This window comes from Fulvia fulva, chromosome 11, assembly GCF_020509005.1.
Source record: "Fulvia fulva chromosome 11, complete sequence".
Lineage (NCBI taxonomy): Eukaryota > Fungi > Ascomycota > Dothideomycetes > Mycosphaerellales > Mycosphaerellaceae > Fulvia > Fulvia fulva.
The window spans coordinates 1931747-1949517 of record NC_063022.1 but is presented as its reverse complement, the minus strand read 5'-3'; the positions used below and the strand labels follow the sequence as shown (position 1 = coordinate 1949517).

Sequence of the window (17771 nt, the reverse complement as noted above, 5' to 3'; positions counted from 1 at the left end):
GTCCTCAATGCTAGCAGACATCACAGAGGCATGGTGCATCACGATATCCCACGGTACGACTGGTTCAGTGCGACGTCCATCATCCGTCGCTTTCTGACAATGCTGTCACAGACATGCATAACGACAACAACCGAATGGTATAACAGGATCGTTACAATGGACAACGCTGTCCAGCTAGCACGACTCCTTGCAAAAGACACTTGGCAGATATGCCAGGACTCCGACATCCTGAGGACAACGAGATCGGAATCCTTCGGAACGACACCTGGGCACCAGCTACATTTTCCCCGAGCCACAGCAGTGTGCGCATATCTTGGCACTGGCGATCGAGATCATAAGCTGACTACCTTCTGACTTTCTCAACGATATGATCCAGAGATCTGGAAGAGCAAGAGCCGAGAATATGCGCCTATGGCGGCATAACTCGTCGGGTCACGACTGAGCTTGCTATGTGGAGTGCTGCTGCGAGTCAGAATTGCATGACTGGTACTGGTATTATTCTGTCCGCGGTTCGCGAGGAAGCCAGTCATGGCTGGGAGAAGCTCTAGATAACTCATGGATATCGCCATGAAGCTGATAGGTCGGAAGGCCAGGCACTGGACTTTGATGACCGCGACGGCGAGTCCCATATCCTCGTGGTGGTCAGATCATATCCCGTGGCCATCATGGGCGCAACTGGCGAGATGGAATTCTCTGTGCGCCCAGCAGTACATCTACGGAGAGCCCCAAGCGCAAAGTCCTCCTTTCCCCCTACACCAGAGGGCCCGCCTCGAGTCGCATTTTGGGGCTTGAGGACAGGTCAATGTAGCGACTCGCCAGCCGAATCTGGATCCCTCTGGACTACGGTAGGGGTCCTGTAATTCTGGCTGTTCATTGAGATCGCCAAATTCCAGTATGTCGAGATTCAACGACAACCTCGGCCGCAAAAGGAGGAGATGCGACAATCTTGATATCGATGGCACCGCAGCACTTGGTGGAACACAGCAAGTACCGCAAGGGTCGAAACCACAAAAGCTAGATAGTGCCGACGACCCTGTTCCAGATCGCTCAGATCTTCCAGCGAACTCGATCGCGCGCCAAAAAGACCCCTTTGGACAGGAGGAATACAACAGAAAGCTCAATGCAGGGGAACTGAGGTACCCGATCAAAGGCGTGCCTCCATCCGAGTGGAAGGTTATTGAGCCTGAATGGGTAAGGAACGCCATGTTTTCCTCCCTCGCCGCAGAAGTGTGGAGATCAAACGGCGAATACTACAGGCGTCAGGCGATGGGCCTTCCAGGATTTCCACAAGGCGATGAAACCGACAGCGACGATGAGATTGTTGTCCAGGGAAATGGCGAAGAGACAGAAGTCGACGATGACGCAGCTACATCGGAGCCTTCGACAGATTCTGATGGCTCTGTATCGATAGATCCAGAAGATTTCGATATAGCAAACGTGTTGTTGTCCATCAGACATGAACCTGACGGAGTTCACGAGCCTCGTGCAGTAGCAGCTCAGGCCGCAGCTTTCTATCAGACTTCAAAGGGCCCATCTCACTCCGTAAAGAGCAATTATCAACCAGAGGCGGGATTAGTCTTTGATCCGTCACTAAAGAGACGGGATTCGGGATTCCCACATTCGGAGAATTCACCTACTACTCAGGCAAGCTCCAAGCAGCTTGAATCCCCAAAGCCGGTCTCTAAACCTCGCCAACGTAGTAAGAAGACGATGTCCGACGCAGACAACGGCGACACAGAAGACCTAGCGAATCGGTATCGCAACGGCCAAGATTGGAATGAAGAGGAACATGACATGATGATACTGCTACGCTATGGTCATCTTGGCAAGCCATGGGGCTGGGAGCAGGTCGCTGAAGTCATCGCGAGGACTGCGGCCATTCGAAAGGTTGCATTTGAGATGAATTTTACGAAAGATACGCCTTTGAAGCGGGCTAGGTGGTCTCAGAGTGACCAGAGGACGTTGCTGGAGTGTCGTGAGAAGGGCTGGACGTACCGAGCGATTGCTGAGGGTGATGTGCTAACAATCGAGAGGACTGTGCTGGAGTGTCAGTTGCAGGTCAGACTGCTCATGCATCTGCAGTACAGCACTCGAGCGCGAGCGTCACAGTCGTGATCAGCCAAAGTGGCCGAGGGGTAATTATCTGCGGCCCGTAGACACATGAGGCGGACTCGAAGCAAAGCGGCCAGAGGTGGACAGTGCAGTCATTGTTGCTGTCGTCCATTTGCTAGCTGAATGCGAGTGTGCATGATCTCCCGATAGCGGTTGAGGTCAACAATTTGATCATTTATCTCTCACAACCCCCAATCTAATGCCCACAGCGGCCCATCAACCCCAACCCCAGCCCCAACCTCCACCCCATACGTCCAAATTCTCAATCGATGAAGCTCCCCGCCTTTCTTAACATATACGGTAGCATCAGCCTTCTCATCCCCCGATAGCGCGCTACCGTGAAACGGCATCAAGTCTCCCAGATCATACGAAGCACCACTCCTTTCCAACGCTTCCACGAGAGGTAGTCCTCTACTATGCCCCTTTCTAGACCGGAAAAGATGCCCACCGCCTCTATCGAGTCGTAGCCCAATACTCCTGTCATCTGAATACAATAACCCCATCCCCGGGAGAAACTCGCGATCGGCGTGCCGTTGCCAGGCCATGGAAATCGAGCGCGCTGATTTGACGTGCAGGAAGACGCATCTCTTGAAGTAGATGTCGAAGTGCTGCCAGAAGAGGGGGCCGAGTTCGGTATTTATTTGGCGACTTGCGAGTAAGAGGTTGAGGTCGGAGGAGGCGATGAGGAAGGTGCTATTTTCGACGGAAAGCCAGGATCCGCCAATGAGGGGTGCGAGGTCGTTGAGGTGCAAGTTGTAGACCTTGTTGCGGAGTTCGCCGGGGAGTTCGAGGAAGGATGCTGTGGTCTGGGCGGGTTGTGTCATGTTCAACGAAGTTGGGGTTGGGGATGGGACTTTGCTTTCGGAGTTTGCTTGGTGAGATGTGCTTGTGGCCAGATGGAACGTCATGGCTGTTGTTGTGTATGATGAATACCGTCAGATGATTGTAAAGAGTGGTCGAAGTCTGAGAGATGACAAGATGTGAGGTGAGATATTGGTGAGCTACTCAGCTTCAAGTCTGATGCCCAGTTTCGTGGTCATCAGATCCACTGGTCGTCATGTATGACTACTGGAGGCTTGCGAAGATGTTGTGGAGAAGCAGCGCGTGACGCAGGAACTCTAGTCTGATACCTCTTGCCCTTACAACGACATAGAGCAATCACGACCATAACACGTCGTCGTCACAGCCACGTACGAACTCAGAGTCTTCGTCGTTGCGTCTACGCTCCTGTTACTCGACGGACCATCATTAAAGATGCGGATCCACGATTGCCGATTGCCTTGACAGTACCCGAACTCTACAGCGTTGTCAGCACCTGCATCCACAGTCCGATGAGCATTTACACTTGCGTATGCCAAGAGCAGTCGGGATGATGAGAAAACCGAACAACGCGATCAGACAACACTTGCAGTGACCTGAGCGTGACGCAGAAGGCTGAGAGGTATAATGCCGTAGCACTGCCATATGCGGTGTTGGCGCCACGTTCTCCGCTTCGGCAGGCGCCGTGATTGTCAATTCGTACGCTGGTGGTGGTGTTGTGCGAATCGCAGTTGGTCGCGCAACTTCAGAGGGCTCACGAGGAATTGACTGGAGTGGTATCTCTTCTTGTGCGGTGATCGACATTTTGACCGGGCAGACTGTCATGGAGACCACAAATCCCAGGTCCAAGGGCTCTCATGCCTTTAGGAAGGCTCCTCTCGAGCATGCAAACATTGCTCGTTTGCCTCTTGTTCCACAATCTAGATGAGAGACAGGTTGTCTTGACTCTGATTGCCATGCGAGGGCGATGCCAGACTGTGCTAGCACACATCGTTCAAGGACGAGCAATCTTGTCGTCCATCGACACTGCGAGCGATGGGCAGCGCCGGTAATCATTCCTTGGCCACTGCTCAACCACACCGGCCTCTCGCTTGGGAGTGAAGCCCTGAGGTAATCGTGACTACGTGCGACTCTTCAACGTACAGCTTCGACTTCATGGGTCTGACTGTGTCCGCTGCCGTGCTGCAAGTAATCTTGGATGCACGCTCCGTCAGCCTCCAGCTTTGACGTCCGTCTGGAAGAGCATATTCCCGGCCAAGCGCTTTGCGATCGACTCATGTTCGTCACCTCATGTTCGTCACGGCAAGCGTGATCGGTATTACGGTAACACCAAACCTTGGGCTGTTTCGGATGGTGACGGCATCGCTCAACATCGCTTCCATATCGTGGAGGAAGAGCGGCATCGACATTTCCAAGGAGAATAAACCTCTAGCAGATGCTAAATGTTGCAAGTGGCTGCCTGAGACGGACCGTGTGTGGCCTGATCTTGTCCCGTCTCCGCTGACGATCGCACTCGACGATTGCGGGTGCTTGGCGGTACAGTCTTCTTCTCAGCTGCATTTGCGGATGCGGATGCTGAGCTTGTCCTACGAACAGTCTCGGCGGCTTCGTCGCGACATCACGTCCATCATTAATAATGCACTCATTCGACTTCCAATAGTGCCCACCCGACTTGGCTCAACGCAGGTTCGAGGTGATGACGCCCATACGTGTTATGACATGGTTTGTCGTTACCGTACGTCTTTTCTCATCAAATGCAGCTTGCTCGCATCAAGGCATTGCTCGAGGCTTGGCTTTTCGCTCAATGTCTGATGAAGCGACGGGTCGTGTCGAGCATGTCAGTCCTGTTCTCGTCCAGCAACGTTGTCGGGCTGTGCTGATGATGGTCAAATCTCGTGTGGGACGGTCGGATACGAACGAGAAGCTCGACACTTTCGCTGATGAAACTGTCGCACGCAGCAGATCGTGCCGTCTTGGCCACGCCTTGCCAAGAGACTCGTGGCGATGGATGGCGATGGATCGGATGTGGTGATGATGGAACGATGGATGAAGAAGAGCAAGATCATCAGCCAAGTGTCGGCATAGAGCCAGTGCAGCCGTTTCGAAAGCAGACTAGGGCTTCGGATGCAGATCCCGGAGTCGATCAGCCGCCCTATTATTAGGTAATTTGTGAAGCGCCAAACTCGTCTTTTGCAACAAGAACAACGTTACCGTCATGCTGGGTCAAGGAGCATTCATCGAAACGGACCAGCAGACTTCAGTCGTCCACGTGTACCCAGTGCCCAGTGCCACGGTTCCAGAAGCACTGCGAGAATGCGGCCACGAGCCGTCAGCTCGACTCAGCTCAATTCACCGCTCTGACCAGCCGGCCCCATGCGCCGCACCAAGACAACACATCTCTGACCCGCATGCTGCTAGCATCTGCGTTTGCGGGTGAGAGTCGCAGCTATGCGGAGCGCGATAATGCATACCCGCCGACATAACTTCTCTTCGTGGGCCGACGGGAATCACTGCCATTCCTGCCGCACTGCTCATGGCACGTCGGCGCCTTTCTGGAACCGCCGCAGACCACTGCGCTGGATATTCTGCATGCGATCATCCCGTCCTCTCCACCGCATCATACCAAGACGTCGTCAGATTCTCGATTTAGAACAACGCGATGTTGTTTGTCAATACTGGGCATCAGAGTTTTCCACGCGCTGCTTGACTCGATCTCGATACAATCGAATGTTATGCTAATCTCTGACATTGTGCAGTCTTGGAGGCCCTTGGCAAGTCGTTCCGGTGGGATGCGCTCCAACACATCAGTAACAAGCCTTCTCAAGAGTGCATAGTCACTGCAGGCCGACGCTCGGCATCATGACCAAGCTTGCGGCACCACTGCCAGTCTAGACATGTAACGGGCATTTCTGCGGACAGTTTGCGATCACGCCAACAAGCTGGAAGCTGCGCACAAGGCCATGGCACTGGAGAGCGAGAGGCCACTCCTCAAGAGACTTCTGAGGCTGACGCCTGGCCTTAAGAAAGAACAACATTACTGCGGCAGACCGGCACTTGGACCAGCGAATGGCAGACTTTTTGTCAGCACAGCCGGAACCGCTTGTTGTCCCGGCAGGCAAGGTTTGACCTATTCAACCAAGACTTTGCCAAGCTCAACTCTATTTTCACCTTAACTTTAAATTGAACGTCCGCCTGCGCCAGGTACAATCGCCATCCTGGCCGAATCACGCCCCTGTTTTCGCGGGGTCCCAGGAGCGTGCACGTGTACAAACACGCTGGGTCGCTGTACGAGCTTATTAGCTTAAGGAAGCCGCGAAGCATACGCGTCCACCCACCTCAGCTCGGAATGTACGACCTCAATTTTGTGTTGTACATTACCGTATGCACCAATCCTCTCTGACTCCTGCTAACCGCTTGACGATCACAGCATATTCGCAGATGGTTGTCCTGCAGACGACCAACATCGCCCATTGCACCATGCATATTGCATGGCGACACTCTCGCTGCGGGCATTGGCAAAGAGGATAGGCCTGGGCGCACCCCTATGGTTCAACGGGGACCAACATGACGAAGTAAGTCCAGTAATAGCGCCCTGAGCGCCACTGGCGACACGTTTTGGCCAGGCCAGGGACCGATGTTCGTTTTGTGACACTTCCGGGGACACGTAATGCGCCACATAGAGTCGAACATCTCTGTTTAGGTTTTTCGTCATGATTCCCGTCTGGAGCAGTTTTAAGCCGACCTCACTCTCGACACCGTCTCCCAGCACCTCTCGTAAAGAGACCCAATGGTGTCGACTGGTCTCTCCGCCGAGCTCTCTATGAGTGACTCGACGATACTCACTGGCATAGCGCCCTTGGACACAGCACCTCTACCACCATCAACGGTATCGACACTTTCACGGCTTTTCGAACACCGAGCGAGAGAACGACCGAACGATGTTGCCTTCTCTTGCCAGACCGGACATTCACTGAAGCGTGTAACATACGCTGAGGCAGATGCTGTTGCAGCATCGTTGGCTGCACAGCTAGTCCGACTTTTCCCAAACAACGATGCAAGCAGCAACTCAAAGCCTGTGGTCGCCATATGGCTGGAGAAGGGACTGGAGCTGATCCTTTCCATTCTGGCCACAACATACTCAGGTGCCACATGGCTGCCCTTCGACCCGGACGTCCCAATAGATCGTGCGGTGGTCTGCATTCTCGATGCTGGTACATCTGTCATTCTTTGTGACGCAGACCATCTGGAGAGGGCACACGATGTCGAGCAGCGTGTCACAACTAGCACTAATGCTGCTGGCAAGTCGCCGTTGCAGGTACGCAAAATCATGGATCTTCTAGCACAGACGGAAATTGCTGCAGCACCGTCAAGACCTGCTGGTCCAGGTCCACGAGATGCAGCCTATCTGATTTACACCAGGTGAGTGTGAAAATCTACCGGGTTCTTCCCAGCCCGATGTATGCTTCACTTCAGCCAACTCCCAGCAATCGAGGTATCGGAGCATGACTAACATTGATGTGCAGTGGTACGACCGGCACACCCAAAGGAATTGCAATACCTCACTCCGCGGCATTAATGTTCTCACTAAGTGAGAGAGAAGTTCTGGGTACCAGCGCGAACGATATCGTATGGAATGGCTTTAGTCCCGCCTTCGACATGTTCGTTGAGGAAATGTGAGTCACGATCGCTGGCGGCGGGCATCTCGCTATTGGTACTAGAGAAGAATGCAGAGATGTTGGTGGTCTCCCATCCGTCTGGGATGCACGTGGTGTCACCCTTGTAAACGCGGTGCCAACTCTTATTGGCATCATGGGCATCTCGCAGATCGACACCGATGCTTACCTCCTGCCAACGTGTATAAGGCTCATCAACCTGGGCGGTGAAGCTTGTCCACCCTCGCTAGTCAAGCGCCTTGCACGGCCTGGCCTTCGAATCGTCAACACATATGGACCCACGGAGACAACCGTCACTGCCACGTGGGATGAGCTTGTGCCAGATGTAGCAGTGACCATCGGTCGACCGCTACCTTCATACCATGCCTGTATCCTACCCATACCAGAAGATGGACAGCCTTTGGCCAGCTCAGTGCCTCTCGAACTCCAGGAGGGCACAGAAGGCGAGCTTGCCATCGGTGGACCATGTGTCGGTCTTGGCTATGTGGGACGGGCAGACCTTACAGCGCAAAAATTCATGGATCACCCTCTGGCACCAAACACCTCACAAAAGCTGTATCGCACCGGCGATAGAGTCAGATTACAAGCCGACCTTAAGATTGCATTCCTCGGCCGCATCGACACTCAAGTAAAGCACCGCGGATTTCGAATCGAGCTCGGCGAAATTGAGTCTCGACTCAGCAGCTATGCAGACGTACAAGCTGCCGCAGTGATTTTGGCCAACCCCAACACAGACACAGCTCGGCTGGAAGCATTCGTGGTGATTCGACCGGGAGCCGAAGAAGACGTCGCATCGATACACCAGTTGGCTGCACAGCATCTTCCTGCCTACATGCGTCCAGAGGAAGTCTACTACCTCGAAGCCAACGAGATGCCTAGACTTCCTAGCGGCAAAATCAATGCCAAGGCGCTGCACGATGTCTCGGTGCACAAAGCAGCAGAAGCCCTTGCGCGCAGGCAAGCCAGCAGCGATGCTTCGACCGAAGTGGATGTGGACATCCCGGAGACCTGTCCGCTTAGAGTTCTCATGAAGACATTGGCTGCCGTCTTCCCGCAAGCAGGCCACATCAAAGTCGACGCCGACTTTTTCGACGACTTGGGCGGCCACTCACTCACAGCTGCCGTGCTGGTATCGCGTCTGCGGCAAGCGAAGTCAGAAGAAGACTTCATGCCATTTGCATCGATAGGCCTTCCGGACATCTACGAAGGGCGCACTCCAGCCAACATCGCCGCTCGCTACACCTTGCCAGACGATGACGACAGAAGCAGCACCGTCTTCGGCTCTGATTGTCAAGACGCCGGTCCGCAGACTGGAGAGTGCTGGCCTGTGTCGCCGACGAAGTTCATCCTCTGTGGTATTGCGCAGATCATTCCACTGCTCTTCCTTTTCTTCATCGCATCCATCGACATCTTAGTGCCATATCTTTTGGCTGACGTGCTGATCAGAGGCCGGAACTTTGGCTATGCCATTCTTGGCGCCTACGCTGTCTTCGTGGTACTCCCTGTGGTCTTGTCGATCTTGGCGGTCGTAGGAAAGTGGCTGGTTCTCGGCAAAGCAAAAGAAGGAGAGTATCCTCTTTATGGCGTTTACTATTTCCGCTGGTGGACAGCAGAGCGCTTGGTTGGCCTGGCAAACCCGAAGCTTATCGCCGACTCTGCACTGTACCCGATATTCCTCCGAGCCATCGGCGCCAAGGTCGGGAAGTTCTGTCACCTCGGCGCCATGGGTGTTGGCGCAGCTGCAGACCTTCTCGAAATTGGTGACGATGTTGTGGTAGGTGCAGATGTCTGGATGGCCGTCAGCGTGGTCGAGCGAGGCAGACTCATCTTGAAGAAGGTCGTCATTCACAATGACGCCAAGATTGGGTCCAACACTGTGGTTGAAGGCGGTGCCGTTGTCGATGAAGCAGCTGATATTGGGCCACTTTCCATGGTCGCCGATGGTATGCACATCCCAAGCTGGCAACGCTGGCACGGATCTCCTGCCCAGTTCGAGCGACATTTGAAGGACGACGAAGCAGCACTTGGACCAAAGACTCGACCATCGCTGCCACGAGCTATGGCCATGGCTACGGGCAACTTCTTCCTGGCTGTGTTTATCATACCACTCCTCTTCCTTGTGCCGCAGATTCCAGGTCTATTCCTGTTCGATGCCGTTGACTTCCGAGACATCAGCAACTGGGGACAAGTCGCAGTGCTTGCGATGCCCATCGCGCTTGCATATCAGTGTCTCGTCTTCATCCAGTTCATCGTCCTCCGGAGACTATTCCTCGGCAAACTCAAGGAAGGAAAATACAAAATCTACTCTAGCTGGTACTTGCGAAAGTGGTTCCTGGACAGAGTCTTCGATCTTGCACTTGGTGTCCTCCACCCTGTTTTCGCCACGCTGTACATTGTCCCTTTCCTAAGGGTACTTGGTGTCAAGATTGGCAAGAGAGCTGAGATCTCTACTGCTCGCGGTCTAAGCTTCGAACTGCTGGAGATTGGAGATGAATCCTTTGTTGCTGATGCCGTCCTGATGGGCGACAACGACGTACGCGGCAACGAGCTGAAGCTGAAGAAGACGACGCTCGAGAAGCGGGCGTTTGCTGGGAACGTCTCCCTAATTCCACAAGGCACGACACTCGCTTCAGGCACCTTGGTGGGTGTCCTGTCCATCGCACCACCTCTGGACAAGCCACTGCCCACCAACACGTCCTGCTTCGGATCTCCTCCAGTATTCATGCCCGCCCGCCAGCGAATCGAAGGCCACGCCGACCACCTCCTCTTCCGGCCCTCAAAGGCCCGTATCGCAGCTCGTCTCACCATCGAAGGTCTCCGCATCGTCCTACCTCGCGCCCTCATCGTCTTCGGCCTCGGTTTCTCCCTCCAGATCGCCTACCTCGGCTACAGCGGTATTGGCGCTGTTCACACACTCTTGATGCTCCCATTATTTTATATGTTCATGTTTGCTCTCCCGGCGCTATTCTTCACTGTGGCGTTGAAGTGGATTCTCATCGGAAAGTACAAGCCGGTGGAGTGGCCGCTCTGGTCTCTCGATGTGTGGCTGAGTGAGGCTGTCACTAGTACTTATGAGACGATCACCATGGCTATGTTGACGAACTTCCTGGTCGGCACTCCTTATCTGGCGATGTGCTTCCGGCTCTTTGGTGTCAAGATTGGCAAGCGCGCTACGCTGCTTCATCCTGACATTACGGAGTACGACTGTGTCACAATTGGTGATGAGGCAATGGTCAACAAGTCCTGTGGCGCACAAACACATCTCTTCGAGGATAGGATCATGAAGATCGGCCGCGTTCACCTTGGCAACAGGGCTTGTCTCAAACCATACTCGATTTGCTTGCCGGGTAGTACAGTGTCCGACGATGCACAGCTGGGCAGTCTGTCCTTGGTCATGAAGAGTGAGACATTACCTGCGACTACAGCATGGGAGGGTGCACCTGTGCGGCCGAGAGGCAAGAGAAGACGAAGCCCAATCTCGTCAATGCAAAGCGCGGCCACGACGAGGACGTTTAGTGCTAGTACGCCGAGCTCACGGACGAGTTCGGAGAAGACTAGGGAGAAGGAGAAGCCCTGATGAACAGTTCAGGATGTCAAAAAGTTGGATTCTGTATTTGATGATTAGCGCTTGAGCCCAGGATAACATATGATCAAAGTTCCTTGACAATGACTGGGTTTTTCAGTTCTAAGATGTCATGTCTTAAACGCCATCGCTCTCGCACACCCGCGATACAATCAACGGTAACACAGACGTCCACACATACACAAAAGACAAAGAGGCAAGCGCGAGCTATGTCTCAGAGGCCATGGCGGCTACTTTGATTCGCCAGAACGTGTTTGCTTTGTGCAGTTCGCCATGTCTGGAGGAAGCCGAGCCGCGTCATCGTCTACGACTCTGTCACATCATCCGAGAGTCATGGAAGCTCAGTCCTCTCCCTGTCATGCTTCTGCCCAGTCACATCGGAAGTAGGATCTTGAAGACGTCATTTAAGTTGGAAAGAGCGCTTCGTAGACTCTAGATTCTGTTATGATCGTCCGACCATCTAAAGTGCCGCTGATCAGCGTGCAGTGTGTTGTGTTGTGGACGCAAGCGCCACGTCAGTCCCTACGACGAGGTCCAGTTGGGAACATGGTGGTGTCGATCTTTTCAACTTTCTTCGAATCTCTTGGTCACAGTGAAAGGGTACTCGTGTCATGGAGTAGGGCGCTGACTGTACTCTGGAGGCGACTGTGGTGGCTCCCACCCGCTGCAGTTCGACTGCCTCGCGCGGCTCGTCCAGAGCGGCAGAGCCGTGCGATGCTTGGGGCGCTTTGGGACGAGAGGTTGCCACATGTCTGTATGCGTCGCGGGTGTCGCTTCATCGCGATTTGGTCACACGGCATGTGCCGCCCAATGTGAAAGTCTGGACGTTCGTAGATCAGAGCGCTTCATGTCCCTCTGAGAATGTCACAATTATCACGATATCTCGAAGCAGGACTGTCTTGCTTGGCTTGGCTATTCTTGTGATAGCAAGCGCCGCGACGACAATCCCCATATCATGACAGTTACGATGTTACAGCTGGCGTGAAAGAAGACTAGATCCTCGAAGAAAGCGCTTCGCGTTCCCTCAACGCTGCCGCGATACAATCTGATCCGCCGCGGTCATGTTCCCTTGCACAAGGGCTTTCATTTGTTGGTACTACGAGCCGCAACAGGCACCTCAAGGTTTCTTGCGACGCCTTCTGACTACATCCTCAAGCTTGATTTGAAAGGAGCCTGCGCTCGGAAGGATAAGCGCTTCGCTTCCCTCAGACGCAAAGACACTACCTCTGACCCACTGGCGCAATAATGCCTTGCACAGCTTCTGTCTCACAGGGATATCAAGCGCCAGGTAAGTCATTTGGGACACAACGTAAAAGTCATATGATGCGCGATCTGAAAGATAGCACCTGCTGACGCCTCCCATGCCCCTGACGACGACAATGTGCCTGCCACCCGCTAGCGCTCTACTGCTTGGCACCGATTGTCTATCTCTGTGGCATTGCGTGTCGCGTCAGTCATCTCAAACCATCACGTCGCATCATGTGAGTGGTTTTCCACGCAGTGTGAAAGACGATAGGGGCGGCGCTTCGCAGTCCCATAATAGCAAAAATGTGTTGCGAGGCGGCGGAGCCAGTCCTCGTAAGCGCCGAATCTCTTCAATCTACATGTCGTTAACGGCTATATTATATATAAAAAGCTATCTGCTTTGTTTCGTGTTCTACTGCTAGAGGTTATACTCGTCTATCCGGCTCGAGCGCTATCTGTTTCCTGTTACTAGTACCGACTACCTCTATCGCTGTTGTTTAGATCCGTGTCTTTGTTTCCGGGGGAGACCCCCTAGACCCCCCTTTGCCCTTGCCGGGCGGGCTGCGCGACGTGTTTATGCCGCTCCGCTGGGCTTAGCGACCTCCGCTCGAGTATTCGTAGGCTTGTACGTCGCGAGAGTGCTGCGCGGTAGATAGCTACTTCTATATAGTATAGCAACTGCAGTCCTCGTAAGCTCGGAGCGCAGTCTCCACACCCTATAGAAGCAGCCAATTAGCGCTAGCTTTCCAGTGCAGCTTCGCCTATGTTAACACGCGCCTTCGGCGCAATAAGGTGCCTTGAACCCGCGAGAGCACTACTATTCTGCACGGGACATTTATTCTGATGACGTTGGGTACCGCGTCGGCCATTCTGCGGTTCCTGAAACATGTTGTGGCACAAGTCTTAGGCGGAATGTGAGAGGCACCAAGTCATGGTGCTTCCCAGCCCCTGACAGCAGTAACACACCTTCGACCCAGAGCATCACTGCTTTGTGAAACTTCTCCATTTCTGTGGTATTGCGCCTGGCAGTGACCTCTTTTCAGGCTCTTATCACGCACTAGGGGATGAGAAACGCACACATTCAAGCAACACTTTTCATGTCTATGCTGGTCTATGAACCATGGTATATCATGGCTACTGGTATAGAACGCCCAAAATTACCCTCCGAGCTGTACTACAGCATTGCCAGTTCATGTCTAGTATTACACAACGCCCAAATCATAGTCTCGTCAGCTCCACTACTCTAGCGCGCCCATCAGCACTCAAAATAGCAGTCCATGTCCTGGGTATGTGGATCAGGGTCCTCATCCCAGCCGCCGACATCACAGTACGGCAAACCGGGAAACCTGATACTCTCCACAGTATCACCCAGAGGATCAGCTATGATATCCAAAGGGTCGATGGGCTTGTGCTCACGATCTGGCAGTCTCCAATGATTATCGAACCCGTACCAGAAGTTTTGGTACTGGCACAGAACGTCCCAGTGATCAACGACATCATTGAATGAAAGACATGCCCCATTCTTTTGCCCCATCTGGTACAAGATGTTGTCGTCCAGCCCTGTGTCCTTTGCCCAGATGATGAACTGAGTATCAAACTGGCCGTGATCATCATTGGCGGCTTTCAGCTCCCCGGAACCGTCGTAGACTCGGTAGGAGAGTTCGACATCCGGTCCTCGGGGCCACTGTTTCTTCGCGATTCTTCTCGTGAGATGAATGTGGCACTTACCGCTGATGAATCTTCTCGTAGGCTTGGCAGGCGGAGGTGGCTGGACGGTTGTTGTTGACGTTTTCCTCTCTGGAGTCACTGTAGTCGAAGCTAGCACGGTCGACAAGACTGTGATCGTGACTCCGGACGGCGTGGGCTTCGATGTTGGCTTGAGTCCGCCCAAGATGCCAGCTATCGCAGAGGCTCCAGCGGCGTTCGGGGTTGGTTTATCGACCGAGACAGTAGCAGTTCCCGCACCGCACCAATAAGAAGTGGCGCCGTCACTCTTCGTGCTTGAGCTCAGCATTGCTATCAGACCATTGTTGCAGGCGCACTGGGTCTTGTCTGAATTTCCTGGCATGGCACCACCCAGCGGGCTGCACGATGTGACAGGCGGCAGAGTTGCTGTGGGAGTATCGACCGAGACAGTGATGTCTCCCGCACCGCACCAGTAGGAAGTGGCGCCCTCACTCTTCGTGCTTGATCTCAGCATTGCGATCAGACCATCGTTGCATGCACACTGGGTCTTGTCTGGATTTCCTGGCATGGCACCACCCAGCGGGCTGCACGATGTGATAGGCGGCAGAGTGGCTGTTGGATTGTTGACCGAGACAGTGGCATTTCCTGCAGCACACCAGTAGGAAGTGACGCCTTCGCTCTTCTTGCTCGAGCTAAGCATTGCGATCAGGTCATCGTTGCAAGCGCATTGAGTCTGCTTCGCGTTTCCTGGCATTGCGCCATTCAGTGGGCTGCACGATGTGATCGGTGGGAGAGTGGTCGAAGCAGCCTTCGATGTCGTAGTCGAAGACGTAGTGATGTTGCTCATGATACAGACTTCCTCAGTGCTGTTCCAAGTGTCTCGATTGGTCAGGAACACCCTCTGCAGATTGGTGTTCGACCCTAGCAGTGGCTTCTGGTGGTTGAAAGGCACCCATTTATCGGTGTAGATTGGATCCGTCATGCCATCAACCCACACTCGTACACCAGCCATCTGCGGATTACAGCTGAAGAAGGGATCGTATTGGACCAGGACCTTTCCTACCGCTGTAGTTCTTAATAGATTGTCTCTGTACTCCATGAAGGTGGCCAAATCTTCGGGTAGATCGACCAGAGGGTACACATTCAGGTTGATTCCCGAATTCGGAAATGCGAATTCCAGGGCGGTCTGCAGCTCTTCAATTTGGTTGGAATATCGTGGGCCATCGGGGTTGTTATCCCAGACGAACTCTGCCCAAGGCCCACGAGCACCTGGGTCCTCCTTTGGATTCTCGTCTGGAGGATAATTTACCCCAACCGCACCGGGAGGCCACTGGTCCAGGGGAATGTGCCACTGTCTCTGTGGGGTATGTATGATGACCTCGATTATGTTCTCCATGCCATCGGTCTCAGTAATAGGATCGAACATTCTGCCGTGAAAACCGAAATTGTTCAGGCCTGGAAACTCAGAATCTATAGCGTTGAACATCTGTATCAATACGTTAGCATGGGAACTTTCGGTCCCGACAGTTCTCTCTCTTACCCCAACGAGAACATCGATTCCCGTGAACCGTTCTTCCTGCTCAAATGTAGGGCCTTCCCAAAGGTGGGATACCCAGGCACCTTTCCGAGAGACGACGATGACAGACGTACAGCCGACCAGTCCCCGGACGGCCATATTGAAAGCATCGTCCCGGAAATGTTTCACCTTGGCAGACGACGCCTGCGCGTTGTAGTAGCGCTTCACTCCCCGCCTATAGAAATCAAAAGCATCGGGTACCATGTCGTAGGCATGGTCTGGCAGCCTCCGATGGGGAACGAGACTTCCTTGGCGCTCAGCTCTATCAACTTCGCCGACCATGAATTCATCGAAGTTATTGTATGGATGTAGTCCAGGAACCGGGAGCACCCGCTTCTCGAGCGTCTCGTGACGTTTTTCTGCCGCTGATTTACACCCAGGGCAATCGGACGGGAGGCATTCGATCGTGTTCGTTGGGAAAGATAGCGAAATGGTGGTTGCGGAGCGCGTGACTCCACACCCTGAGGCTGTGCTATATCTCGTCATGCATCCCCAGTTGACGTCAGTTTGCGGAGCTTTCACTTAGGGTGTGCAGAGGACTCCCTTGTGGTGTGCCGTCGAAGTAGCTGCACAGACTGGAGCCGTGGTCGTCACGACCAAGCCGTCGTCCTGTGAGACCGCATTGCCCAGGAGCAGGGAGAGTGGCCAGAGAAAACGCATTTTGCATGCGTGAGATCTGGTCCGTGATTTTGTGGTGCAGAAGAAGTAGTTCTGAATCTCGAGTGGTGGCAGTCGCAGATGACGCTGGAGGACCATGCGCCCAGTACCGGCCAGAGGCGTCGTCGCAGTACCAGTAAAGACAAATCCAAAGAAGTTTGTGATAGGTAGTTGTTAGTTGTCGGTGCTTATACGGTGGTGGAAGAAGGTTGATGCGGTGGTGGAAAGGTGCTGTGGTGGTATGCTGTGGTGGTTGGTGGTGGATGTAAAGAGCAGAATGATGGTCCATGGAGGGTTGAGGTAGAGCCTTAAGTACAGGCATGTCAGTACAAACCTCCAGACTGCATGTGCGACACATGATAAGCGCATGAAGAGCAACAGTGAAGTAGTTCAATGCTCCTCCTAGGCGACCGGATCACATGCTAGCTTCTGTGATGCTGCCAACGTCGAGTGGCCCAAGTCCTGTACATAACAGAAAGTGAACATTCGGCGCATAGAACTCCATGAGGATCCCATTGTCTTATAGGTCACAACGCTATGTGATCAATACTGTTCGCTGATGCTGCGCTGCATATCGGCGAAAGTGTTCGTGATGAAGAGCTCCAGCATGCTGGCATGGCGTTGAGCATGCATGCGACTAGTCTGGAATGACAAGGGCGTCGCGGTCGCCGCTGTCACAAAGTTCCATGTTATCGCTTTCAGCGAGTGGATACGTCAGTGAAGGATAGAGTTCGCTCTCTTGAACAACTCCATCGCACGCCACGAGATTGAGTCCCGTTATCATCGTATATGCTCGACCGAGGGCTTCTGTAACACGCGAGAGTCTGGGGTCCGTTGGAAAGAGCTGCGTGCGGAGATTCTGGAAGTTGAAGGTTCAGATGCATGGGAGTACAGTGCGTTCGAGGTAAAGCTATGCCAGAGACCCGCGAACAATCAACTGGCGAAGTCCCTTGGCTGCACCTCTCGCGACGTTCTCTATGTAGTGAACCTCCTCTTCCCTTCAATTTGGTTGCTATAAAAAGCTGCATGAGTGTTTCGCAGCCAACATGGGAAGTCAAAAGCGGCACGCTTGCCATCTATCCCCATGAGTGGGAGCCCCGGTCGGTGAATCTCAAAAGACTATCTGTCTCTCTCCAGTGCCTAACCCATCGAGCGGTAGAACTTTGTACTTCACTGTTTTCAAATCTTTGTCGATACCGGGCGTAAGACTATTCCAGTAGATGCAGGAGGGCTGTTGCCGGTTGACGTCGATGGGAGCACCTTTCGTATCCAGACCAGCTCACTCTCTGCCCAAGGCCTAGACATGGGCTTAGCGGTGAACCACTCGGGCAGTGGATCACCCTCACGAGCAGTCGGACCAAGACTCGTTAGCCACCAATTTAGACCATCGCGAAACGGTGCGTTGCCGAGCCAGCCCAGA

The 17771-nt window shown here is 53.6% G+C and overlaps 4 protein-coding genes across 4 annotated transcripts; 2 read left to right on the top strand and 2 right to left on the bottom strand.

Moving 5' to 3' along the window:
- Nucleotides 1-894: 894 nt before the first annotated feature.
- Nucleotides 895-2115, top strand: CLAFUR5_12973 (uncharacterized protein; the record flags this gene model as incomplete). Its single annotated transcript, XM_047912121.1, has 1 exon — nucleotides 895-2115. The coding sequence occupies one exon, from the start codon at nucleotides 895-897 to the stop codon at nucleotides 2113-2115; it is 1221 nt and encodes a 406-aa protein (XP_047768255.1).
- Nucleotides 2116-2294: 179 nt separating this feature from the next.
- On the bottom strand, nucleotides 2295-3020 carry CLAFUR5_12972 (uncharacterized protein; the record flags this gene model as incomplete). Its single annotated transcript, XM_047912120.1, has 1 exon — nucleotides 2295-3020. The coding sequence occupies one exon, from the start codon at nucleotides 3018-3020 to the stop codon at nucleotides 2295-2297; it is 726 nt and encodes a 241-aa protein (XP_047768256.1).
- A 3698-nt stretch (nucleotides 3021-6718) lies between these two features.
- On the top strand, nucleotides 6719-11181 carry CLAFUR5_12971 (Tyrocidine synthase 1; the record flags this gene model as incomplete). Its single annotated transcript, XM_047912119.1, has 3 exons — nucleotides 6719-7350; nucleotides 7455-7573; nucleotides 7610-11181. 3 exons carry the CDS (start codon nucleotides 6719-6721, stop codon nucleotides 11179-11181), a joined length of 4323 nt encoding a protein of 1440 aa, XP_047768253.1.
- A 2506-nt stretch (nucleotides 11182-13687) lies between these two features.
- CLAFUR5_12970 (uncharacterized protein) lies at nucleotides 13688-16180 on the bottom strand (the record flags this gene model as incomplete). The annotated part of the gene is made up of 2 exons (XM_047912118.1): nucleotides 13688-15604; nucleotides 15659-16180. 2 exons carry the CDS (start codon nucleotides 16178-16180, stop codon nucleotides 13688-13690), a joined length of 2439 nt encoding a protein of 812 aa, XP_047768254.1.
- Nucleotides 16181-17771: the final 1591 nt, after the last annotated feature.